Source organism: Natrix helvetica (genome assembly GCF_964273705.1).
Source record: "Natrix helvetica genome assembly, chromosome: 5".
In the NCBI taxonomy this organism is placed as follows: Eukaryota; Metazoa; Chordata; class Lepidosauria; order Squamata; family Natricidae; genus Natrix; species Natrix helvetica.
Genome location: NC_138551.1, coordinates 77676263 through 77703977, shown reverse-complemented (window position 1 = coordinate 77703977; position 27715 = coordinate 77676263). Strand labels below are relative to the sequence as shown.

Here is a 27715-nt window from a genome sequence, read left to right as displayed (position 1 = left end):
CGCTACCGGTTCTCCAGAACTGTTCACAACCTGCTAAATACAACCTCTGGGCTTGTCCCATCGTTACGTAAAATAAAGCAGTTGTCTCTGATGGGAAGTTTCAGGCTTGTGTGTGGTAGGAAATAATTTGCTTTATTGTGGTTTTACTTCCACAGATAAGAAAAAAACTTGTGAGATCTTACTACCTTTACTGGTTCCAATTCAGGGGGGCATTTTTTGTTGCTTTGCTTCTCTACCAAAATGTGCACCGTGCTCAAAAGAATAACTCTTGTAGAGCATTTATTATTACCATAATAATTACTAGGCCTGAATACTAGGCTTTGCTGGTTGGCTTTGGGACCCAATAGGGAAATAACCACAGTGAGCTGGGTATTGGACAAATTAGCTGACCCCCCCTCCTCGCTGTGCTTCCTACTACTCTTCTGCCCATCTTTTTAATTACCGTATGGTAATAAAGTAGAGTAGAATAGAATAGAATAGAATAGAATAGAATAGAATAGAATTCTTTATTGGCCAAGTGTGATTGGCCACAAGGAATTTGTCTTTGGTGCATATGCTGTCGGTGTACATAAAAGAAAAGATACATTCGTCACGACTCATAAGGTACAACACTTAATGATAGTCATAGGGCACAAATAAGCAATCAAATCATACTAGGAAACAATATAAATCATAAAGATACAAGCAACAAAGTTGCAGTCATACGGTCATAAGTGGGAGGAGTTTATAGTTTATTTCTATTGTTTCATGGCTTTGCTATTATTTTTGCGTTTTGCTTTATTTTATTTTTTTCTGTTTTACTGTTGTAAGCTGTCCAGAGCAGCCCTACGGCAAGGTTGGTGACAAATGGATTCAATAAATAAATAAATAGGAATGACCACTTAAAACCAGAAATATCTATGGGTGGGAGTGAAGATGGGAGACAACTGTGTTATTAAACTGCACCCTTTTTTTATATGTGCTCAAGTGTGACATATAAAAAGGGGCGAAGCTATGTTGTCAGCATCCTCTTGTCCTGCTTGAGCTCTCCTGAAAACACCAATGAACAGAGCAACTTTAAGGAATCTTTAGCTTACACACGCATATACAATCTTGATATATTTACTGAATAACAGGAGTGGAAAACAAATTGAAAAGTTAGTAGTAAATGATAATGCGGAAAATGAAACAAAATAAACCCTAGAGTAATTAAAATGTCAAACAGCACCACCTCTATTAAAAATAACCTATTACAACTGAAGAATATTGATTTACTTATTTAATCAAGTTTATATCGTCTCCTCATTTCACAAATGAGGTGGCTTAGTGGTACTTTCCTAGCTGTGGTATCAAAACGAATTGAGGTTGTAAAGTAAGACAAGAAAGTTGTAGACTTCCTTGTCTTACTTACATAGAGTAAAGTAACACATAGAGCTGTGTTTGCTTTCAAGGTGGGCCGTCTGATTAAGAATCCTGGAAGAGGCGGGAGGTGATGTTGGTTTTCTGAATTAAGGAAAGGACACATCTCTGGTGATGAAAATTTGTGTAGGCTCCTATTGAGAATAAAGTATCCTCCTCCAATAATGAGTAGGCGTCTTGTTGCCTAGATTTCTTTTCCCACATATTTTTTTCTTTACAGGGGAAATCCAAGCCAATTAAGATTTTATCAAGGCTGACACTAGTGGTTTCTGATCCATCCCACTGCAACGTTCTAGTAAGTTTGTAAAGCAGTTTTTGCAAGCTCTTTTGCTTCCCAATTCTTTGTTAAGGAAGGGATGTGGGATATGTCTTGCTGCTTGGTAATAAGAGGGGATAGCTGAAGGCTGTTTGTGTTTTCTCGTACTGGTGACCAGTGGAACTCTGTTCCACTAGAAATAGGAAAGGGTAAAATTTAATTTATTATTATGGTTGCTGTTGCTATTATTATTATGGTTAATCTCAGTCCAAACCAAGGACCTAAGTAGCGTCTGAGTATATAGGCAGTTCCGAGTAGGGTGATGTTTTGCAAAGTCAGGAAATTCTGGTCTAAAAAGTTCAACATTTCCATGTATCTAGGCCAGTGATGGTGAACCTTTTCAGCACCCGAGTGCCCAAACCAGAAAGTGCTTGTATGGATGTGCATTTTGCACGCCAGAGCATCGGAAAACCCAAAGACCAGCTGGCCGGTGCGCATATCAGCGCCGGCCAGGTGGTTTTCAGGTTTCTAGCACTTGCATGCATGCTGGCCAGCTGGTCTTCGCACACCGGAAACCCAAAGACTATCTGGCTGGCGCATGCATGCCTGAAAACAGCCCGAAACACAGCCCGAAAATGGCCTGTTTTTTTAACCATTTTCAGACCATTTTCCAGCACCCACAAAGATCAGCTGGAAAACAGAAGAGCAACTGGTGACAGCGTGCATGCCCACAGAGAGGGCTCTGCGTGCCACCTCTGGCATGTGTGCCACCGATTCGCCATCACGGATCTAGGCAGTCCTTTAGGTATTGCTCCAAGGGATGATGATGACTATTGTTATTAGATTAACCATAGTTCTACTCCTGCCTCAGATATGAAGACTGGTTGGGTGACTTTGGCTCAGTCATTCACACTGGGTTTATTTTGAGTAATTGAAATCCTAACAGTTTGACAAAGAGTCTTTGTTCCATTTGATTGATTTCACAGTGCTAGCAACAGTTCTGATATTGAATGGAACAGCATAAGCTGCTGTCTGTTGTTTGGCCACTGAATTACTCAATATTTGTGCATGCTACATAAGACACAAGCGTTCTTCCTTTTTAATCTGATAACAGGTTATATTTCTTTTGGTTTTTTTGTTTTTCTATATCCAGAGAGCGACGTCCACAAATATCAAATATTATGACATCTTTGCTGTATTTCCTAAGAATGCGAAACTCTTTCACGTAAGTGGGCCTTTCCCAGGCATAGGAAATGAAATATAAATGTGAGGGCAAAGGAAGAAATATAGGAAGAAAGTTTGTTTGCTAATACCAACTACAAGTAAGACTTGGGTTACGATCCTAATTTATTTGTCTATTTTATTTATTTGTCAACAAGTACAAGAAAACAAGTATCGGTAGAGACACAGACATGGACACATGAAAAAAATGGCACAAATAAATGGATATAAATAAGCAAACCATAGTCATAAACACATAAAATGAGTACATATAAATGGGGACAGTAGGACAGGGATGGTAGGCATGCTAGTGTGCTTATGCACGCCCCGCTTAAGGAACGCATGAGGTCCACCGTAGAGAGCTTAAGGTAAAAGGAAAAGGGGTTAGAGGAACTAACAACAGGATCAAGTAAAGTGTTTCACACATGTACTACTCTATTGCTGAAATCGTTTTTCCTGCAATCAAGAAGAGAACAGATTACATTTAGTTTGTATCTCTTGATAGCCATTAATATTCATATTAATTGTGGCTGGAATTTCCACTACTAAGCAAAATAGTAGTTAAGCAAAACCTCACATGGAGAATTGGAAGGGTGGAGGTGACAAGCATTGACAGGGCGTCTCCGGCAAAGACATGCACCCCATTTTGGCCAGCAAAGTGCTGCAGGAGGCCATCCAGGCTGAAAACGGGGCATGCGGGGCCCTGCACACACACACACACACACACCGGTGCCCCATTTTGGCTGCCAGAGGCGCCATGGGTTGATCCTTTGCTATTTCCAGGCCAGCCCTGCGGGCCATATTTAAGCAGCCCGCAGGCCAGATTTGGCCCATAGGCCTTCAGTTTGACACCCCTGCCCTAGCAGCTTCCACCATGAGTTGCAGAGCTTATATTGGACTTCCAGGAAGCCTTCATCCCTCCACTTCCTTCAGCTCTTACTCCACTCCAAATTGCACCTGTCCAACATTTGCAACTTTTACTCAGAGCTGCCGTTTCTCCATCCCATTGCACTCTCTGTACTCCGTAAAATAGAGTCTTGTGCTGGCATCCGGAAATGAGGCTTTTCTGCTTAGACCACCAGTTGGCTTTCGCCAACTCCGTCCTGCTGCCTCTTCTCTGGCCAGCCCCCAATGAGCCCCCTTGGTCAGAAGAGGGGTTTTTTTTTAGAAGTTTTTTATTTTTATGCAAACAAAAACAAACATATAACATAAAAATATCATCACTTACATGTGTGTTTAGCATGTCGTTTGGTCACAAACATTTGTGCATCACCACTTTCAATTGTGTTTAAAATCAGCAATTATCAACCCAATATACATAAGTGCATTGTTATCATTGTAAATCGTATGTTCAGTTTACTCTTATAATTCCTTCATTTTAGACATGTATTCTAAGAATTAAGTTCATATGTATGCCAACTATCTGTTACATCATTATAAATCTATTTAATAATAACATATCTTTATAGTATCATCTATCTTATTTTGGTATTTCTTGCAGTATATATATAAAAAAAAGCTTCACCAACATTTTATATTTGTGTATCATTACTTTCAATTGTATGTAAAATCATAAAATATCTATCAAATGTATATAAATACATCTTTATCACTGTGTCTCATATATTCAACTACAATTATTCTTTCTTCATTTTAAACAAGATATTTTAAATATTCATCACATACATACATACATACATACACACACACATACATACATACATACCAATATCCCATTACATTGTTATAAACCTATATAATCTGTATGATTGTTTCAATTTCAAGTTCCTGTATGTTACAAATCAGTTCCATTGTAGCCCACATCATGTCAGTTCTGGAATATGATAAATGTCTATTTGAATAGAAAGTGTATTGTTGTTGTTTTTTTTGTAGGATTTCTTTCTCTCCAAACATCTTGAAGATTTATTTCATCTATCATTTTAAAAAAGGATTTAGGTAGTGGTTTTCTATTTATCTTTGTAGTTTTTTCTGTTTTATAGTCCAAATTCCATTAAAATTTCCCATATGCAAATATCAGCATAGTCCAATTCAATTATTTTCCTATGTACTTTTCTGTAAAATTCATCTTGTTTGTCATTGGGGGCATATATTGCAATTAAAAGTATTTTATTTGAGTTGTCCATAATTTCCACCATCAAGATTCTTCCCTCATCGTCTGTATAAATTTGTTTTGCTGGAATTGTATCTTTAACATAAAAGATCATTCCTCTTTTCTATAGGTTGCCAAAGCTGTGAATATTTTCCCCAATTTTGGTTGCACCAATAAATGTTCATGCTGTTTTTGAATATGTACTTCTTGTAAGCAGATTATATCCAATTTCAATTTTTCTAATTTATGAAATATTCTTCTTTTTTTAATTGCTGAGTCAAGTCCATTTATGTTAATTGAGATCATTTTTTTCTCTTCCATGTCTATATTTTATAATTAGAATTTATAGCTCTAGTTGATCTCGGTTCTCGTTCTCTGATGTCGACAGAACCTATAGCTCCCTCACCTGTTTGAATCCCACCTACAGCACCTTCAAGTTTCTCCATGTCAACTGTACATGCCTCTTGAAAGTCTACCAATAGATCTTTCTTCCAGTCTTCTCATCCTTTCCTTTCAGATGTTCATTGAAGAATGCTTCTGCCTTATCTGTTGTGTCAATTCTGTATCTTTGTCCTTGCCATGTAAATATTAAACCTTCTGGTATGAGTCATCTGTAGTTGACGCCTTTTTAAAGTAGAATCTTAGTCAGAAATTGATATGTTCTTCTCGTGTCTCTCACTCTTCTTGGAATTTGTTTCAGCACTACAATCTCCTTCCCCTTATATTCCAATTTTCTATCTCTTGTTTTCTGTAGAATTTGTGATTTAATTATTTTCTTGGTAAATCTTACGTGAACTTCCCTTGGGAGTCTATTTCTCACTGCATATCTTGTGTAGACTCGAAACACCTCGTCTATGCCATCTATCATCTCTTGGGTTATCTCTAACACATCTTTCAATAATTCTGATATTATTTGCGCCAAGTTCTCACCTTTTTCTTCTTCTGTTTTGGAATCTTAAAAAGAATTCTGACCGATCCATCTCCCATCCCAGTATTCCGCTGTTATCTTTTTCCACTGTGTTCAATCTACTTTCAATATTATCCATTTTTGGGTCAGAAGAGGCTTTGATACCTTGCTGTGCTTACCTTGTGAATTCTGGGGCAGCACCTTCACCCAGTGCCTGGATCCCGAACCAGCAGTGGGAGGAAGACGCCACCGAAGGTCAATTGAGGGTGGTGGAATTCAGGGTGTCCAAAGGACAGAGATGAGGAGAAGGTAGTTGGTAGTTTGCCTAAGGCAGGAGAACATGACTGGAATTTTGTAACCAGTCAGAAATACAGGCTGATCACTAAGGACCCAGTTTGATCACATGACTGTGGTGGCACAGCAGTGGTCAGAATGTCAAGAACCAGTCATAACTTCCCATTTATTCACCTCTATACGAATGGTCATATCCTGAGGATTACCTGTATCTGTAGATATTTCTTCAAGTGGAATACCAGTATCCATTGAGACCTTTTTTGCAAGCCACCTAATGGGTTCCAAGCCCTTGTCCTCAAGTGGAATGAAGTTCTCTAGAAGGCTGTAAAATTAGGGGATGTTTGGATTTGTAGATAGGATAGGCAAGTCTTTCTGCACTAATGGCTGTATGTAGCAAGTGGAACAAAATTTACGTCTTTTTTTTTATGACTTCCATTGGAAACTACCTAGCAATTTGCATGGCAATTAAATATAGTTAATACAATTGATCTCCAGTCATTTTAATTATCTCTAGGTCCCAGGGCACTGGAAGGGAAGATATTGGTGGTGGTGCATATACATTTTGCAAGATGGCAGACACAGATCCGCAACCAGAGGCCCACATCTTTTCCATTTGCTTGAAGCTTTAAAAAAAAACTTTTTCCAGACTTCCTAATTATACAAATCTAGCTGTGGTTGTTAAATCTTTAAAACACACATCACACACACACACACACACACACACACACACACAGTAGCTGCATTCTGGGAGATATCAATGCGTTTTGTATGTACACTGAAAGCTTATGCACCAAAGACAAATTCCTCGTGTGTCCAATAAAGGATTCTATTCTATTCTCTAGTCTAGTCTAGTCTCTTCTATTTTCTATTGTATTCTCTATTCTATTCTCTATTCTTTATTTTTTCTATTCCTATTCTATTCTCTGTTCTATTCTCTATAAGTATAATTTTTATTGTCATTGTACTTAAATACAACGAAGTTGATTCTATTCTATTCTCTATTCTATTCTATTCTCTATTCTTTATTTTTTCTATTCTATTCCTATTCTATTCTTCCAGAAAGTTGGGTCTTTTGCATAGCATCTGTCCTAGAGCTAACAATCCACTCTTCAGCAGATGGCGCTCTTGCTTTGATTATGGAGACTGGAAATTGTCATTTATCTCTGGTAATAGTAATAAAGAATCTTTCCCTTTCTTTATGCTAAATCCATTGTTTATATTTCTGCAGGATATGGAGATGGGGGGAATCCGGGCCTTTGTCCCTCAAAAGTTTTCATAGCATTTTTGATCTTGGCGAACATTGGGTTAAAGTTTTGTTTTTAGTGGCAGCTTTTTACTATTTCTAAGAACCCTTTCAGAAGACTGGCTCTGTTTTTCTGTGCTGATTTTTTAAAATGTCCTCTTTTTGAACGACGATGCTGATAAAATGTCAGAGAATGGCAAGATGTATGTGGCAATCTACTTTATAAAGCTCTAAGTGACTCACGGGGAACCAAGAAAGATTTCTTTCAATCTAGCTAACAATAGCAACCACTAAAATATATCTTTCCCCTAGATTAGATTGCTGATTAGGAAAGGATTTTTGTATCTAAGTGACTTGTGAAACAAGTCCTACCACTGACCACAAATTTCTGGGCTAATCCTGTGTGCAACCTTGTACCATTTTTTTAGTGAATTTAACTCTGCCTTCACAAGAATATAGAGGAGGAAGTATCACAAAAATCAAGACAACAGCTGCATCAGGTTGGGTGCAGCTGGCAAGCTGATGGAAGCTGGATGGTTTATAGCCTGTTTTGCAGTAGAAGATTTGAAACTCCAAATTTGTGCAATATAACTTTGGTCTTTCGATATTGTCCAACTAAATATTGTGCTGATCCTGCTGGAAACACAATTATCATTTCTGCATGAAACTGTTTCTTTTGAAGTGTACTGCCTGACCATATGCTTTCATGATAATTTAGGTGGCGTGCACAACCTTAGATGTAGACTTGGTGTGTGTTGATGTGATGGAAAAGCTGTCCTTCTTCATCAAGAGACCATCTGTCAATGTGGTAAGGGAGTCCTTTAATAAGTGTCTTGATATTTCTCTTTGTGGGTTTATGAGGTGGATAAAAACTAACACTTTACTGGCACTTTTACATGTAGCCGGAAACCTTCTGATTTAGTCAGATTCAACATGTTAAATTCAGCACTACACCTGGGAATAAATTACATGGTATTTTCAATAGCCAACTTCATTTAGTAGCCAGAACTTGTTGTAGCTTACCAATTCTGGCTTGTTTTGTTTGTGACTTGTTGTCCAAGTACTGAAACCGGTCTGGTGTCATGTTTCAGACAATTACTTCATCCTGTCACATGGCTGTCTCTCTTTTTTTCCCTATCCGTCCCCATTTAATTCAACATGATTATTTTTCTCTTTCTCGTAAAGGCAATAGAGCGAGGTGTCTACTTCGAACTTATTTACGTTCCTGCCATTAAAGACTCCACAATGCGACGGTACACAATCTCGAATGCCTTCAGCCTGATGCAGATCTGCCGTGGAAAGGTAAGATCAAAGGTGTTTGCGCCATGTCTTCCGTCCCTAGAATTTCTAGTTATCTGGTATGAATTAATGTAACGTAACTTGCTTACCTACCCCTATATTTTGGAACGCTGAGGGGTGCAGAGGTGGGGGATTTGAAAAAATCAGAATGGCAGCCAGACCATGCAGCCAAAGCCTCAGCCATTCTAATGTGTTGACACATGCAGGAAGGAATGGGGCTTCGATCATAGAGTTGCAACCGTCATTGTGATTTTTTTTGACACCCTACTACTCCCTAGGTACCCCTGCTACAGCAATGATAATAAATGGATTTATCAGCAGTCATCTGTTCATTACGTCCAACTAATCTGTGTTAAGCGAAGAGGAGAACGAGTTGTTTGTCATGACTTTCTACCTGAAAAGCTAGCAAAATCCTGAAGGAAATCAAATGCTTATGTAGATTCTCAATCATCCAGTTCATGGTTGTCCCAAAGACACTTTTCAAAAGGCAACTGGACTTCCTTGGGTTTTTTTTCCCTTGAAAACATTTTGCTTCTCAATCAAGAAGCGAAACATTTTCAAGGAAAAAAACAAGAAAGCCCAGTTGTCTTTTGAAAAGCATCTTTGGGAAGGAAATCAAATATCTAACCAGTGAGCTGCATACAGGGCCTTTTGGCAAAACCTAAGTTGCTGAAGCGAACTTGAGCACTTGCTACCAAAAAAGGGGAGGGTTGCGATTAGCACCCATGCATGTATAAATATGGGCATGCCCCCGGTCTCCCCAGGAATGCTGCTAGAAATTTCTGAAAAAGGAATAAAGAATCAGTTTCTCTTCCAAGAAAATTGCCCTGATTTCCTCCGCTGGTGCCAGAATGAATTGCCAGAATTTTACTTAATTATTATGTTTACATATACACAATTAACAAGACGATCTTTAATCTTAAAGAAAATTTAAAAAAATAAAAATGCAAACTGAGAAAGGAAGAAAAAAGCTGACCTTATATTTTAAGGGGGAAGGGGAAATTTCTCAAATGCTTGAAGAGTAATCTCATTAGTGGTATTGTTTTAATTTAACATTGAGTTTCATTTAATATAATGGGATGGCTTACCAGATTTAGGTTTTGTAGTTTCTTTTAATGAAATGGACACAATATTAAAACAAACAGGAAGGAAGGAAGGAAGGAAGGAAGGAAGGGGAAAAGAAAATTAAGGCGAGAGTAGGAGCATAAAAAAAAGGACAAAGAACAATTTGAGGGTACTTACGCATGGAAACGTCTGGTGGAAAAATGGATATTTTTCCGCCAGACGTATCCACTTTGATTTGGCCTTGGGAGCTACCACTGCCACTCCACTCAAACGCTATTTACTCCCACCCAACCTACATGCACATTAATCCCTTCTAAAGACTAATGTTTGAGTCAGCTTTGATTCTTTTACCTTGTACTCCGTCTTCTCGATTTAAACTTGGCAAGGAATGTCCCTTCCTTCCTTCCCTCTTCCCTTCCTTCCCTCCCTCCCTCCTTCCTTCTCTCCCTCCTCATTAAAATAAGCAATAAATACATGAAGAAAAGAAAGCTTCTAGAGAGTGACAGAAGAACAAGGTTTTTTTTTCCGTTTTATTCTTCAGTTAATTTCACACAGAGTGCTCAGTGTTTTAGCTTTTGTCCTCCAAAAAAGAACATCCTGACATTTGGTCAGATGGGAACGTTCTCTGAGAATGTGGTGCTCTAACAGTTCGGTCCAATTATGTGGATTCAATGCCTAAAATAAATAACAATTGCATTGTTCTTCTTTCCTAGAATATCGTTCTGTCCAGCGGAGCTGAAAAGGTAAGGATGGGCTTGGGGGTCACTCTGATTCTTTAAGGATCAGCAATTGTTTGAATAGATGCCTCCTCTATTTAAAGCAGCCCATATTTGATTCATCCAATCCGTATTTAAGGTTTAAGGTTTAAGGTTTATTTAATTTATAAACCGCCCCCTCTCCCCGTAGGGACTCGGGGCGGTGTACAGACCGTTCAAAATCAAAACAACAAAACATAACATAAGACATTGAACAAAACAACACACACATACTGTCTGTATATAAAACCCCAAAACCAATTTAAATAATTAAAAACAATTTTAAAACCCGTTTAAAACCCCAATATAAAATTTAAAAAGCCATCCAGGAAAGATAGTGATAGATGTTCCCTTTGTAAATACAATTACGATTATAATTAGGCCAGACCAGCTACTCGAAACAGGTGGGTCTTGAGTTTCTTGCGGAAGGAGCGGAGATCAGAGGTGGTTCTAATATCGGGGGGGAGGTCGTTCCAGAGGGTTGGGCCCATCACAGAGAAGTCCCTACTCCTAGGCACCGCCCGCCCGCACTGTTTAGCGGAAGGAACCCGGAGGAGGCCCTCTCTGTGAGAGTGGATTGGTCGCAGGGATGTATGGGGTAGAATGCGATCTCGCTTCCGCCATTAGTCCTACCAGAGTGGTACTATTTATCGACTTGCATTTGCACGTTTTTGAACTGCTAGGTTGGCAGAAGCTGAGGCAAGTGATGGGAACTCACCCCGTCATGTGGTACTAGGCCTCAAACTGCCGGAATGCAGAGAACCTATCTTTTCCACCTTATACCGTATTTTTCGGAGTATACACCTTTTTCCCTAAAAAAAGAGGATGAAAATCTGGGTGCATCTTATACACTGAATACAGCATTTTTGTCCTCCTGAAACCCCACCCCCTTTGCAAAAATGGACGTGCATAGCCTTTAGGAAGCTTCCAGAGTGCTCCTGGGGGCTGGGGAGGGCAAAAATGAGCGACAAATGGGTCATTTTTTGCTCGTTTTTGCCCCCCAGTCCCTAGGAGCACTCTATAAGCCTCCTAAAAGCTATGCATGCCCCTTTTTTGACAAAAAAAGGGCCATTTTCACAAAAACTGGGCCATTTTGGGGAGGCCTGCAGAGTGCAAAAACTTTTTTTTTAATTTGCCTCTTCAAAATCTTGGTGCGTCTTATACTCCGAAAAATACAGTAATTCCAGTGTCTTTAAGCCACTGAACCAATACACCTCTAAACTTAAGCCTGCGCATGTGATATTTCACTGCCCATGGCTTTGGAAACAGCAGAACGTGATAAATTCTCTTCTATTACACATATTTTGGCAAAAATTGAATATTTCTTGGGTGGGAGAAAGCTGATGTTGTTACATAAAATCTTGACTATTTAAGTGGTAATTATATAATCCAGCTTGTCTCCTGTCAAAATTAATGACCTGTTTGATGGCTGGAGGAAGAAGGCTTCTCTAGTATGATCCAAGTATTGACTCTCGGAGTGCAGTGCTTTAATTTGCATGTATGTAATTAACAATTTATGATCTGCATCTGTATTCATCTCTTTCCTCTCCCTAGCCTATCCAATTGCGAAGTCCGTATGATGTGGCTAATTTGTATCCTTTTAAAATGAATCGAGCCCCGAACTGTGAAAGATGCTATGATACGTATCTGAAAAAAGGGACAATCGGGCATAGAATAGCATCTCTTCCTTGAGTGATGTAAAAGCTTTGGACAGGAAACGGCATATGAAACAGGGCTATCAGGATACTAGACCTTGGTATTACTGATACGTCAGCAAAACAGGCTAGAAAAAAAACAGAATCTGCCTTGGTTTGAAGAATAGAACTTGCAGGGGTTTGACCTTAAGTGCGTAAATACTGACTCAGTTTAGAATGAAAAAGAATCAGGGAAATAAAACCTAGATTTTCTGCCAGATATCAGATACATTTAATACCGAATGCCTATGGCCAGAAAAGGATGTAATAAGAGGAATCCTTCCGTTGGCCAAGATTTCTGATCTCATTTTTTTTCTCCCGCCCTCTTATTCCAGCACAGGTAGATAGGCAGAGTGTTCTGACCTAGGCTTCCCAAGAGCATGAAGCAGACTCCTCGTCCCAATAAAACCTCTTTTATTTAGGTTAAAGGGAATTCCTCTCCAGCAAAGTCCTGGCAAACGTGGACTTTGATGAGATTTCACAACTACAGACCTTTATTAGGCTTGGAGAGTTGCTAGATCGATATCTTTCAAATATCACGTTGTAGCAGCAATTACTTGGCAAGAAGTCAGGAACAGATCTTCACCCTAACGAATTGAACTAATTGTTTCCTGCAAACTCCACTCCCCTTTAGCTCCTCTTTATTCCCTCTGGAAGTGGCCATTCACCGTCCACTTGTGCCTTTACTACCGAGTCGTCCCTTGTTCCTTAGCTGTCCCTTCTCCTGGGAGCTCTGCATATGTGCACATTGGAAACAGGCTCCAGCTGTTCTTCTGCCCCACTGATATCCGATTCCAAAGGCAGATGATAACTGTCGGATGGCTTTGGCCCCATCTCTGCCTCCAACGCAGAGCTCTCGTCTGAGCCTTCCCCAGACTCCAGGACTGGCCCATGTTCCTCCCCAACCTCCTCACTGTCCGAATCAACTGCCAGCTCTGCTGGCCGTTGGTGGACCACAACAATATTGTTGAGTTCTTTCTTTCTTTTCCCCTGAATTGCATTCACTCTTGTCCATTGATGAAAAACATGCTTATCTTTTGAGACATGAAGAATCCTTAATGAAAATTGCAGAGGTTGGTTGTTTGGCCTTTCAGAAAGCAATGGCAAGGCAGCTGTTTCAACCAACAGCCGAGCCGTCCTTCTGCATGGAGGTGAGTCCAAACAGTGATGAACTTTGTACAAATAGTCCTCGTCATTCGACCACAATTTATATTGCTAAGTGACCTGGTTGTTAAGTGAATTTAGCTCGATTTTACAACCTTTCTGGCTACCATCTTTAACTGTGGTTGTTGTTAGTAGCATGGTTGTTAAATGAATCACACACACACATACACACACACCGATTTTGCTCGTCGGAAAGTTGCAAAAGGTGATCACAAGACCCCAGGACACTGCGACCGTCATAAATATGAATCAGTTGTGAAGCATCTGAATTTTGACCCCGTGACCATGGGAATGCTGAAATGTGAAAAACGGTCATAAGTCACTTTTTTTCAGTTTCGTCATCACTTCGGATGGTCACTAAATGAACTGTTGTAAGCCAAGGGTCTACCTGTATTGTAAGGTTAGTGCATTACCAATATTGACAGATGTATAATACAAAGAAGCGATGATAAACATTTCCCTTATTTGTTCAGTTGCCTTCAGCAACTGTAATTACTAGAGGAAAAAAACAGATTTCTTTTTGAAGATAAGTTTTATATTGTTGGTTTTCAATTGTTATTTTATTCCATTCTGATTGGTTTGTTTTAAATGGCTTTCGATTGCAAGAAACTTGTATTTATCCTTATTTGGAAGATTCTGGGTTGAAAAAGATGGTCCTCTCCTATTTTTCTGAACAGGCAGTTGATTTGTAAGCATCTTCTTGGATTAACTAGAGTCCTTCACCATATAAATTATAGATAACCAAGAAGGTAGGGAGTGATTTGTACCAAGCTAGCTTCTGGGGCAACTGCAGAATTAGGATGAGATAATCTACCCTAACCCACAGATTCATTATGGCTTAATACCACATTATTTATTTATTTTTACATTTTTTTTAATTTTTTGTTACAAATTTTAAAACCTCTTTAGAAAAATATTGTTGACTGGGTTTTTCTCCCCTTTTTACATTCTTCTTAACAAAATCATTTTTCGCCCTGACATAAAAAAGTATTCCGACTATTATCATTTCGTTTTCCATTGGTTATTTCTAGTTTCTATATGCAGCTTATATCACCGAATTCCATTTTAATGTAACAAGCATTTTGTTTAATTGGTTATCCACACTTAACAATAATATCTTGAAAAATGATATTGTGAATGATATATAAGATAAGATATTATTGCTTAATACCACATTATGGCTTGTGATGCTGACCTTTCTTTTCGTCTGCATAAGACTGCTATTTGGCCCCATAATGTTGCATTGGGTAATTCAATTCCATGTTGCATTGGCTAGATAAGGAGTGGGAAACTGACGACCCGTGGGCCAGATGCGTCACACGTAGGCCACGCCCACCCCAGCTCCACAAAGGAAGAAAAAACATCATGATATGTCACATAATGGCAACATGATACAGCGAGTTTGACACCCGTAGGCTTGAATGTCTGCATTAAACAGGTTCTTACATCACACATCTCGTCATACTTTTCCATTGGTGGGGTTTGTAAAACATTCTTTTTTAATTTCAGAAGCCAGGAAGACCGCCTGTGGAGTGGTGTATACAGTGAAGAAACCTCAACCTCCAGAAGATGATGAAGATGAGGATGAGGATGGTGCTCCACTCAGTAAAAAAGCCAAAACAGATTTGTGAATTGCAAGTTTACTTCTCTGATACCCATGATCAGCCCAAACCTCCAATGCTGTCTTACCTTACCTGATGAAGAGGAGGAATTTCTTATCACTCAGTTGACACGAGTATCTACTTAGGTGAATTCTCTATATGGACTTTAGGAGAAATAGATGATACTCTTGAATATTGACTGGTGAAACATGGTAATACAACATTTGAAAGAAGTGGGAGAACTTGCATATACACTTTATTGCCAAAAGTATTCGCTCACCTGCCTTTACTCGCATATGAACTTACTCTAAGTGACATCCCATTCCAAATCCATAGGGTTCAATATGACATCGGTCCACCCTTTGCAGCTACAACCGCTTCAACTCTTCTGGGAAGGCTGTCCACAAGGTTCAGGAATGTGTTTATGGGAATTTTTTACCATTCTTCCAGAAGTGCATTTGTGAGGTCGCACACTGATGTTGGATGAGTTTACGTGGCCTACCACTTCGTGGCTGAGTTGCTGTCGTTCCCAAACACTTCCACGTTCTTATAATACAGCTGACAGTTGACTGTGGAATATTTAGGAGCGAGGAAATTTCACGACTGGATTTGTTGCACAGGTGGCATCCTATCACAGTTCCACGCTGGACTTCACTGAGCTCCTGAGAGCGACCCATTCTTTCACAAATGTGTGTAAAAACAGTCTCCATGCCTAGGTACTTGATTTTATACACCTGTGGCCATGGACACCTGATTCTGATTATTTGGATGGGTGAGCGAATATTTTTGGCAATATAGTGTAGCTTACTCTCTTTTATAATAAATATATCTTATCAAATACAACTTTCACTATCTGTTTGCCCACTCTTATGGTGAAAAAAAAAAGACTTGACATTCTATGTATGCAACCTAGTTTGTTTGTTTTTTTAAATTGTGTTGGCTTTTATTAATCCGACTACACTTGCATGCTGAAAATTGTTACAGTACTGTAATTTCATTACTGGATTATAATGTTAATGGTGAATTCCACATCTGAGTTCCTGTTTACAGAGACATTAATGCAGCCTACTGTTAGAAATTGCAGCCTTAGCTATGAGCAACGTTTTTGTCACTTTACTCACAGCTATAATACTGGAGCATCCAGATTATTTGTGCAATTTAAGCTGGCAAGGCATGGTTAAAAAGTAACCATGCCTTGCCAGCTATAGTATGAGAGAAAATGAGCTGAGGTCTGAGGCAATGTGTATTTATTTGAAACAAAGCAATAAACATGTAATGTAGTACATGTATGTAAGACTTGTTTGCCCATTTCCATTTTAGGAATGTTATATATAATTCTTACTTTCCATTTCCAATTCCCATTCTAATGGCTTTATTACTTCCTGGCAAGATGACAGTAAAATGGTGTTCTAGAAGCTCCTAAAGCAGTGGTTCTCAACCTGTGGGTCGGGACCCCTTTGGAGGTCGAACGTCCCTTTCACAGGGGTCGCCTAAGACCATTCGAAAGCACATATTTTCAATGGTCTTAGGAACAGAGACACCAATTTTATGGTTGGGGGTCACCACAACATGAACTGTATTAAAGGGTCGTGGCATTGGGAAGGTTGAGAACCACTGTCCTAAAGGATTACACTAAATGAAGAATCTTAAGTAGATGTCACAGTAACAGTTCTGTGTTCAAGTATATACATTAGATCTCAGATGGGAGTTAAAACAGTGGTTACCAACCAGCGGTTCGCAGAAATTTTTTTGCATTTTTTATATTGCACTAAATCAGAGATTGTCAATCTATGGCCCGCTAAAGCAATTAATCCCGCTCGCTGACGAGATGGGGTCCTTCAGGCACTTAGCTTGACTGCCGGTTTAGTAGCTCCAGCCCCTCCTGCCCTGGGAGTCCAGGCACTTCAGTGAGCAGCGCATGAAACTTCAGCTGGGCTTCTTGAAAGACAAAGAGTTTTCAGTGGGCCGATCTAGTGTCCGGGCTGGCTATAAGACAAACATTCATTTTTGGCCATATTTGACATTCCTAGCTGCAATGGACAGCAAAGCTAGGGTTGACCCCAGACACTTCTCTCCACTAACAGGCAGCCAAGCTAAGTGCCTGAAGGACCTCATCCCATCACTAATTCATATTAGTGGTCCAGGGGATTTAAAGCAGTGACGTGCGGTGAGGTTTATGACTGGTGAGGCACTGACACAGTGCTGAGTTTCAAATATTTTTAGACTTGTGGACTTCAACTCCCAGAATTCCACAGCCAGGCATGCTCAGTTCCAATTTAAAGTGACAGCATTTGTTTTTCTCCTTTGCTCCTTCTTTCTTTTTCTTTTTCTTCTCCTTCCCCTCCTTCCTCCCTCTCTCCCTTCCTCCCCCTCTCTCAAACACACACACACACAAACACACACACACAAACACACACACAGAAGTTGGATTGGACTATCTCTCCTACCCCTTCCCTCTCTCACTCACTCTCAAACAACCCCTCACACACACAAAAGTTGGATTGGATATCTTTTCCAGTGGCTTGAAAGCAGCTCCTCTGCCATCCCCCCCATTCCCCTGCTGCCTTTCCCAAACACCTCCACCATTGCAAATGCAGCTTGCTGTCTGGGTGGGAAATGCCTGGAACACAATAAAGCCCACCCACCACCTCCTGCTGGCAGGCTGGGGTGAGAGGAGAGGCAGAGGGGAGCTGAGCCGAGCCTTCCAAAAGAAAGAGGCTGGGGGGAAGTGTGTGTACTACAGCATGGCTCTTTGCCTGGCTTCCTGCCTCCTCCTGTGGTCTCCTCAGTGCTCGCTTGTGCTCTCCCTCCCCAAGTGTAGTTTGATTGCAGGTGGAGCCACGTTGCCTTTTCAAACTTGTAATCAGTGAAGCTGGGCTAGATTTTTATATAGTTTTATCCAGCTGTGTGTGTGAGAGAGAGAAATGAATGGGGGCCTGGGGAGGAAGTCACTACATTTGGGGAGGGAGAGCACCAGTGAGGTTAAGCAGAGTCATCCACGGTGAGGCAGCAACTAGCTCAGCTTTTTCCTTTTACTTTTTTTTTCATGATGAGAGTGGTGAGGCTGTGCCTCACTTGCCTCACCTGCCTGCACGTCACCGATTTAAAGTTATGAATTTAGTGGTCCCTGAGGTCCAAAAGGTTGGTGACCCCTGAGTTAAATGTTGGTTCTGTTCAAAGAATGTTTTTTTTCCAAAAAAATTTATTGGTTTTTACACATATATGGGGAGAGGTAGGTGGATATACAAAAAATATTTTGGCAGCTCCCACTTTGGTGTTAGTAACCCATCCAGCACTCATAGTTTTTACAATCTTAAAAACAAATACAAAAGATAAGCAGAAAACAAGATCTTATTCTATAATGTTAACCATGTGTTCATTCATTTTCCTTTGTCACTTTCTAGAGTATCACCAATTGCTATTTATTTCAAATATTTTTATTTTTGTGATCTGAGCTTTTTCGATATTGCTTCTTCCTCCCTGTCTCCAGAGGAGCCTTCAGCCCCCCCCCCTCCTTCTTATCCTGCACCATCCTGTCCCTCCCCCCACCTTTGCTATGTTCGTCCTCTAGGAGGGGAGAATTCTTTTTGATGAAGGCTTCAGCCTCCTGTACTGTGTTGATTCTAATCCTGTTTCCCTCCCAGAAGATCAACATTCCTTCTGGCAATAACCATCTAAACCAGATTCCTTTATTATATAATTTCTTTGATAAGGAGGTATACTTCCTCCTTCTCTCTCTTATCTTTTTTGGAATCTGCTTAAGAATGGTGATTTCTTTGTCTTTATATATCAATGGTCTCTCCCTTTGGGTCCCAAGTACCTCATCCCTTGTGGTCTTCCTGAGAAATTTAACATGTACCTCCCTTGGAACATAATGACTTCTAGCATATGCTGAATTTATCCTATAGACTAGATCCATATCCCACCACAACTGATTTTTGTCTCTCTTAATATAGTCTGCTAATATTGTGCTCATGATATCTTTAAGGTCTTCATTTACTGTCTCTGGTAGGTTCTGGAATCTAAGAAAAAAGGACATTCTTTCAAATTCTATTTTTTGCCAAAAAGTTTTCCAAGTCTGCATTTCCCTTCCGTATTGTTTTAATTTCTCCCCCCAGCTCAGCCGTTCCCTCCTCTAACACCAAAATTCTTTGTTTATTTTCTGCGATATGATGTTTAACGTCTCTGAGTTCTTCTTTAAGTTCTGTCGTTTCTTTTTTCAAGTCAATTCTGCCCCCTCATCAATTCTTGAAATATTTGAGTAACAGATAGTTCTTTCGATCCCTCTCCAGCCCCCCCTGGCTCCAACAATGATGTAATCTTTGTCTGTTGCATGCTGGGGCTTGAGGAGGCAGATGGGGGGGGGGCTGAAAATGACTTGCCCGTCGGTGGTTTCTTTGGCCCCATTTGTTTGAAGTTCAGAGATGTCAGTCTTTTTCCAAGGAAGTGGCATCTGAGGATTGCGCAGCTGTGCCAGTCCCCAAAATACAAAACAATGCCGAAAGTGTCCGTTCACAGTTCCAAGGCACCGAGGCAAACCAAATGCAGGATATCTAATAGGCAAAGTTCAGTAGAACCACATTTTGGGGAGAAGGTTTCGGTTTCCTTCAGAGAGAATAATGCGGCTGAAGGTGGTTTCAAAGGGCAGCTTCATTTATAATTAGACAAACAGAAGGGCGGGTGCCATCTTAGCTCATCTTTCCACCGGGAGAAAGAAAACAGAAATCTCTATCCAGATTTTTCAAGAAGAAAGGCTCCACAGTCATTCCTGGCAATCGTGATAAAGATCTTTCACCATTGGCTAGCTCGAGTGACAGCTCAACCTTTGTTGTCTCTCTTTTAAGGGAGATCGTTCAAATGCCACTTATTCTGAGGGGGGGTTAAAGAAAAGAAACACTCCCCTCTAATCTCCATTCAAATAGGATGAGCACAAAACTTACAGGAGACTGCTGCTTTCCCTTTGATCGATCAGAGAGTTCAGGATGGGTCCCCCCAACACCAGGATCCTGCCGCACTTCTCCAATTACATTTCCTCCTCCAGGTCCATTCGGCAAAGAGGTGGGCAGCACAGTGCTGTCCCTCGCCCCCCCTCCGCTCCCCGGCCCCTAGGCGAGGCTGAAAAGCACCCCCGCCGGCTGCCACCTTTCGGGGGGCTCCTTCGGCAGGGAAACCCCTTCAGGGCCCCCTGTGCTCCTTACGGAGCCAGCCGGGGAGACGAGTGGCAGACAACACGTCTGTTGCCTTCAAGGACCGGAAGTCATCCTGTTCAAAGAATGTTGAATAGAAGGAAGATACCCAGATATCCAGCATATCAGAAAACCAAAGCTGGGGATACAGCACCCCAACATCACCTGCAGCCTCTGCTCTAAATTGCTCCTTCAACTTTCTGCTCTGTACCTACTCAGAACATCACACAGTGGTGAAATTCAATTTTTTTTACTACCAGTTCTGTGGGTGTGGCTTGATGGGCAGGGGAAGGATACTGCAAAATCTCTATTCCCACCCTACTCTGAGGCCAGCCAGAGGTATATTTGCCGGTTCTCCGAACTGCTCAAAATTTCCACTACTGGTTCTCCAGAAGCTGTCAGAACCTGCTGGATTTAACCCCTGACATCACACATAATCTATAGCAGAAAGATTGTCTTACATGTAATTAGATCTTGACAATAAGGTTGTGGAAAGTGTGGAGCAGTTGTTCAGGATCCAGGTTTGCCAATCTTGAGGCCATTGAGTGGGTCTAACCCTGAAACCAGCAATCACTCGGTAGCAATTGCAGTGTTGGCCAAGTGTCTTGCAATTTGATTTCATGTTTCCTGCTCCTGAAACATTTCAGGTAAATGTTGAAGTTGTTCCATAAAAATTTGAATTAGGGCTTTATTTTTGTTTCTATGTCCATGCAATGACGCATTTGTGCCATTTTCTTTTGGCCTAAGCTATGTCACATAAAATCCTAAAGAAATAGATATAGCCAGAGACAATGTGATGAAAGAAAAGGAAGTTTAACTCTAGTTTATACCAACACGATTCACTACATCCCTCTGTATGTTTCTGTCATTGCAAACCATCTTTCCCTCCACCATCATACATTGTTTTTACGCTCCTTTTGAGGATCTCATCCAAAGTACATATAGCTGCAACGTTTAGCAATAGCACTTAGATTTATATACTGCTTCACAGTGCTTTCCAGCTCTCCAAGCAGTTTACAGAATCAGCGTATTGCCCCCAACAATCTGGGTTCTCATTTTACCAACCTTAGAAGGATGAAAGGCTAAGTCAACCGTGAGCCAATCAGGATTGAACTGCTTGCAGTTGGCAGAATTAGCCTGCAATATGGCATTCTAACCACTGCACCACCATGTGTCAGGCCTGCAGCCATATTCCTTTTGGATCTTTGGCCTGCCACATTTTCTATTATTCTACTATGCTCTTTGATTGTGGGAAAATGGGAGGGGGGATTGTATGGAGTTACCGTATTTTTCGGAGTATAAGATGCACCTTTTTCCCCCCTAAAAGAGGGTGAAAACCTGGGTATGTCTTATACACTGAATGTAGCCCCACCCACTCATAGGCGCCAACCCTTTGGCCTCTGTCTTCCCAGCAATTTACCTCCTTGCAGCAAACGGCAGCTTGCAGAGTCTGCAATAGGCTATAGTAATCCCTACAGCCTGAAACAGCTGATGATCAGGAGAAACTGAAAGTGAAACTTGCTTTTTGCTTCACAAGGCAAATAGCTGGGAGGCAGAGGCAGATTTTTTTTTCCTTGTGTTAATCAGGCTGTTTGCTGCAAGGAGGTCAGTCAGTAACTATAAATGCCCATAGAATGTTCAAATTATTAGACTTATTTTTTAAAGACTGCTTTATTATTGTTCTAGACAACTTAACAAAATGAAGCTTTTTAAAATAAATGCTTTATCTCAGGGGTGGGGAACTGTGGCTCTTTTGCGACTTGTGGACTTCAACTCCCAGAATTCCTGAGGCAGCTATGTTGGTTCTGGAATTCTGGGAGTTGAAGTCCACAAGTCGCAAAAGAGCCACAGTTCCCCACCCCTGCTTTATCTGAAGAGGCCCAGTGCTATTGTATCTTCTTTTAAATAGCAGAGAATAACTATACTTCCAGAAAGCACATCAATTTTAACAGCATCTGTACAAGTATAGTCTGAAATGTAACACTACAAACAGTGTGTATTGTCTGTGCTGTTGCCCAAGGAGGCAAATTGCTAGGAGGCAGAGGCAGATATTTTTCCCTTGTTTTCTTCCCCAAAAGTTAGGTGCATCTTATACTTCGGAGCATCTTATATTGTAGATACTATGTAGCCTAAACAAAATTCCTTTCTGAGAGCCAAGGTCATCCTTTCTCTGCACCTCTGCACCTGACCGGAATTGGATGGGTAGAACTGCTAGCATGGCAGTGGAACATTGGACCATGTGATGGGCTGGTGGGTGTGGGGCAAGTTTGTGAACTTTCAATGGGGTGGGGAAAACCGGGAAGCTTTCAGATTCGGGTTTTCCCAGATATGCCAACATGGCTCTCTTAATAAATTGGAACGTTGAGCAATACTTTGCCTTGGACTCTGATTTAATTTTGGATGCTATTTGGAACCCTGATGCCATGACTTCTTTTATTGGTCTTCATCTCAAACTGATGCATTCATTCAAATGCAATTCATTCATTCCCTTCCATATGGCCAAGCCATCTCAATGTTGAACATTGGGCACTATCTAATAAAATGAAATTCAATGGTGAAAAGAGTAAGGTTCTACATTTAGGCAACAAAAACGGAATGCACAGGTACAGTATAGGTGATACCTTACTCAGTAGTAGTAACTGTGAAAGGGATCTTGGAGTCCTAGTGGACAACCATTTAAATATGAGCCAGCAGTGTGCAGCAGCTGCCAAAAAAGCCAACACAGTTCTAGGCTGCATCAACAGAGGGATAGAATCAAGATCACGTGAAGTGTTAATACCACTTTATAATGCCTTGGTAAGGCCACACTTGGAATACTGCATTCAGTTCTGGTCGCCACGATGTAAAAAAGATGTGGAGACTCTAGAAAGAGTGCAGAGAAGAGCAACAAAGATGATTAGGGGACTGGAGACTAAAACATATGAAGAACGGTTGCAGGAACTGGGTATGTTTAGCTTAAGAGAAAGAAGGACTAGGGGAGACATGATAGCATTATTCCAATATCTCAGAGGTTGCCACAAAGAAGAGGGAGTCAAACTATTCTCCAAAGCACCTGAGGGTAGAACAAGAAGCAATGGGTGGAAACTAATCAAGGAGAGAAGCAACTTAGAACTGAGGAGAAATTTCCTGACAGTGAGAACAATTAATCAGTGGAACAGATTGCCTCCAGAAGTTGTGAATGCCCCAACACTGGAAGTCTTTAAGAAGATGTTGGATAGCTATTTGTCTGAAACGGTATAGGGTTTCCTGCCTAGGCAGTGGGTTGGACTAGAAGACCTCCAAGGTCCCTTCCAACTCTACTATTGTATTGTATTGTATTGCTGGTTTCACGCTGATTAGTGGTGACTCGCCTTGTATTCCGTCTGCTTTCATTCATCACCCATTCAAAACTGCTGTGGGTTTTTACCACTCACTATGAGAGGCAAACAACAGTATTTAGTAGCTATCGTGGCTAGCCATGGTTTGTTTAAACTTTAATTACGAATGCACCACCATTGGTTTTGTTCATGTAACTTAAGCATTTTTCTGTTAGCTGATGGAACATAGTTTTCAGACAAATAAGTAAAGTATTCAGGCAGAACAAACCATTCTCTTATTTAAATCTTAAAGGGAATTTAATACAAAATGTACATAAAAAGCCATACAAATATACAGAATTTTTCTTCCATTACCGAGCATGTAAAAATAATTGCATTTTCTTCTACTTCACTTCAACACTTTCCTTTACGCAATATTCCACTTTGAACTTCGTAGTTCATTGTCCACTATTTTGAGTAAATCTGGTCTACTCTTCGTAATAAACTTTAAAACAAACCAGATCTGTTCCTTTTTTTCATTCTACTTCCGCTGTTCCTTTCTAATGTCATTTCTTTCCATACCTCTGTTCTCCAGCCCCCATTCTTTGGCTTTAACAGTTTACTCTGATAATAGCAATTTCAGCAGAAATGTTGGGTGACACCTAAAAATTAATTATGTTGGGGTTAAGTTGGGAAGAGAGAAGCTTGTTGTGAAGCTGCTAATACATTCAGAAACGTGATTGCCTTGTATAAATACTCCTGGCTGATTATCACTTTTACAACTCTACTATCAACAGGACGATTTGAAAGATCACCAGAGAAACAACAGCCAAAGAAACTATATCCAAGAAAAAGGGAAGAATGGAATACAAGATATAAATAGGAATAAATTAAAAAAAAAACCCTTGAAACTAGTGGAATTGTAACACTCAAGCCGTGCTTTTGAACCTTTTATCCTCAGACTTATTCCAAAGGAAAAAAACACTAGTTCGATGAGGCAAAGATGGCATCACATATCCAGGAATTCTTCTTCACATTGTTCTTTTCGCTGATAGTGGTGCCACCTGCAAAGAAACGGTCATTCCCTGAAGCTTTCAATCTGGTTTTCAGAACGTATCTATGGGAGAATTCTTATAAGTGTTCTCCTTCAGGCTATTGAAGACTTCCTTGGTGCCGTTTTGCCACTGTAGAACAAGATCCATCGGAGTTTTCCCTTCCTATGCAAAGACAGCCAAGAAAATGCAGTTAGGCTTCTTGGAATGCGATTTTTGCTATCCTTTATTTTTATTTCACTTGATCGATTTCTTGTAGGGCAAAAATGAGGGAGAGCGGTCTGGTCGCAGGATTTGAATAAACATGTTCAAGAAGATAGGTGCTTCACACGTCTAGAATTCATGCTAATATGGAATTCAATCTGAACAATGAATGTGCTTCCAGCATATGTGTTGTAGCTTTGCCATAAATTCTTATTCCATCTATCGCACATCATCATCATCATCATCACTTAACAACCCATAATCCCTTGCGGGGGGGAGCCTGGGCAACTGAATGGGGTCTAGGAGAGTGTTTTAATGGCCAGATGCAGGGGTGGGTTCTGGCAGGCAGTACTGCCAGTTTGCTTGTGTGTACGCTAAGCGTGCTGCATAAACATGCGCAGCGCACTTGCATGCACAGTGCAATTAAAATTGTTCTGTGCATGCACAGAACAAAAAACAAGATGGTGGCACCTAGGGTGCCACTGGGAGAACCGGTTCGGCAGGCCGCCAAACCACTACTGGTTTAGTAGGAACCCACCACTGACCAGATGCCCTTCCTGTCGCCAGTGCGGAGCTCCACCTCTAGGGTGCCGCACCACTCTTATTCCATCTATCACACGGACTTCACCCAAAACCCACAATAAATATAATATCTTTATTACAGCTAACCAAAATACCACAAAAGAGTATCTTCTGTTTCAGATGGCCAAGCCAGATCCCACCATCAGTATCCAATAGAAAGTCTAATTGTTTTCTCATAAACCTGCCTACTTAATCATTTTTTAAACTATTTTATTCAGTTACTTATATTACCCTTATAGAGACAGACTTGCATAATTGTTTAAATCTAGAAAGGTAGTGAGGCACTGAAATATAGAAGGACATCAAATAGGAAGAAAGGGACCGTGGCACCGTGTGTGTATGTATGTATATATGTATGTATGTGGATAGATAGATGATGATAGATAGATAGATAGATGATAGATAGATAGATAGATAGATAGATAGATAGATAGATAGATAGATAGATAGATAGATGATAGATAGATAGATGATAGATAGATGATAGATAGATAGATGATAGAGAGATGATAGATAGATAGATAGATAGATAGATAGATAGATAGATGATAGATAGATAGATAGATGATAGATGATAGATAGATAGATAGATAGATAGATAGATAGATAGATAGATAGATAGATAGATAGATGATAGATAGAAAGATAGATGATAGAGAGATACACACACACACACACACACACACATGCAGGTCTTGGTGTATTCGGGTCTTTTCCCATGTAAGATTGACAGTATCTTGGCGACATTTCGACGAGGTCACACGTCATCTTTAGTCTGGTGCCTTTGGCTTCGTGCTTGTGCGAGCAAAACGTGATCGGAGCTGCTGTTTTTCTCGCACAAGCACGAAGCCAAAGCACACTGTTTTTCTCGCACAAGCACGAAGCCAAAGGCACCAGTCTGAAGATGACGAGTGTGACTTCATCGAAACGTCACCAAGATACGGTCAATCTTACATGGGAAAAGATCCGAATACGCCAAGACCTGTATACCTATACCCGTGAAAATCTACGATAACAAATTATTTATATATATAATGACCAGCTGTCTGCAAGGAATATAAATCCTTCCATTCCCCACCATCCAGTCAGAGCTGAAGGAGCTTCTTGGATGAGAAGCGAAACTTCTTCAAAGAAAAAACAAGAAAGTCAAGTTGCCTTTTGAAAAAAGCACCTTTGGGTTCTCCAAATATGTTTCTCCAGGGAATGAACCATGAAAAGGGTTGCTTTTTTAAGGAGGTGATAACAGAAGAAGCAAACATCCACATCTCTTCTGATACACCTTTTCGGCTTCAAAGCCAAATAGATTCATAAGGTTAGGCAAGGGGTTTCTTTGCACCCTACATCTGGGATAGTTTGCCCAAATTCTGCCATGCTCTTGTAGAAATCTATCCTATGCTTCCCTCCAGAAAATATAGGTAGTCCTCGAATTACAACCATTCCTTTAGTGACCAAAGTGACTTATGACCAGGGGTAAAAGGCTACTGGTTTGGACCAGTTCGCTTGAACTGGTAATAAAAATTGCTACTGGTTCGCCCAAACCTGTAGTAAAAAAATGCTACCGGTTCAGGCATTACTAGTTCACTTCGCATGTGCATGCAAAGTGAACTGGTAGCAGACTTCAGAGCATTTCACCCCTGCTTATGACCATTTTTCACACTTATAACCACCGCAGCAGCCCCATAGTCATAGGATCAAAATTTCAGATGCTTGGCAACTGACTCATATTTATGACAGTTGCTATATCCCGGGGTTATGTGATCACCTGTTGCGACCTATTGACAAGCAAAGTCAATGGGGAAGCCAGATTCACTTAACAACCGTGTTACTAATTTCACAGATGCAGTGGTTCACTTAACAACTGTGGCAAGAAAAGTCGTAAAATGGGGCAAAACTCACTTAACAACAGTCTCGCTCAGCCACGGAAATTTGGGGCTCAACTGTGGTCGTAGGCCAACTATAGCATTGAATTCCATCTTTGAAATAGCCTGTCTTTTTGGATTATAACATTAGAACAGGGGTGTCCAAACTTGGGAACTTTAAGACTTGTGGACTTCAACTCCCAGAATTCCCCAGCCAGCATGGCTGGCTGGGGAATTCTGGGAGTTGAAGTCCACAAGTCTTAAAGTTCCCAAGTTTGGACACCCCTGCATTAGAATCAGTTGAACAAAAAAAATCAACTGAAGAAAATATTTGAAAACAGTAGGAAGGTTTTTTTGGGGGAGAGAAGCCTTGTAATGCATTCATTTTCCAGTTTGTTAGTAATGCGTATAATCTGACATGTAATTTGCAATTTGTGAGCTTGATCCATCATATTTAAAATAGACGCAGTAAAAGCCATGAGATTCAACTGAATCACAGTTACTATAAATAACATTGATTTCAGTGCAT

At 40.4% G+C, this 27715-nt stretch overlaps 2 protein-coding genes across 4 annotated transcripts in view; one reads left to right on the top strand and one right to left on the bottom strand.

Moving 5' to 3' along the window:
- RPP30 (ribonuclease P/MRP subunit p30) overlaps nucleotides 1–27715 on the top strand; it is a 36241-nt gene that overhangs the window by 7104 nt on the left and 1422 nt on the right. Inside the window, exons 4-11 of one of the 2 annotated variants that reach the window (XM_081953539.1) lie at nucleotides 1619–1693; nucleotides 2808–2879; nucleotides 8148–8237; nucleotides 8615–8731; nucleotides 10507–10536; nucleotides 12103–12140; nucleotides 13314–13393; nucleotides 14916–16716. In XM_081953539.1, the coding sequence (XP_081809665.1) occupies nucleotides 1619–1693; nucleotides 2808–2879; nucleotides 8148–8237; nucleotides 8615–8731; nucleotides 10507–10536; nucleotides 12103–12140; nucleotides 13314–13393; nucleotides 14916–15037 (624 nt within the window). In that variant the 3' untranslated portion in view covers nucleotides 15038–16716. Of the gene's footprint in view, nucleotides 1–1618; nucleotides 1694–2807; nucleotides 2880–8147; nucleotides 8238–8614; nucleotides 8732–10506; nucleotides 10537–12102; nucleotides 12141–13313; nucleotides 13394–14915; nucleotides 16717–27715 lie in introns of those variants that run through there. The other variant, XM_081953540.1, reaches the window with a different exon arrangement.
- ANKRD1 (ankyrin repeat domain 1) overlaps nucleotides 23781–27715 on the bottom strand; it is a 39310-nt gene continuing 35375 nt past the window's right edge. For both annotated transcript variants that reach the window (XM_081953538.1, XM_081953537.1), the window contains exon 9: nucleotides 23781–24706. In XM_081953538.1, coding sequence (XP_081809664.1) covers nucleotides 24596–24706 — 111 coding nt within the window. In that variant the 3' untranslated portion in view covers nucleotides 23781–24595. The remainder of the gene's footprint in view (nucleotides 24707–27715) is intronic.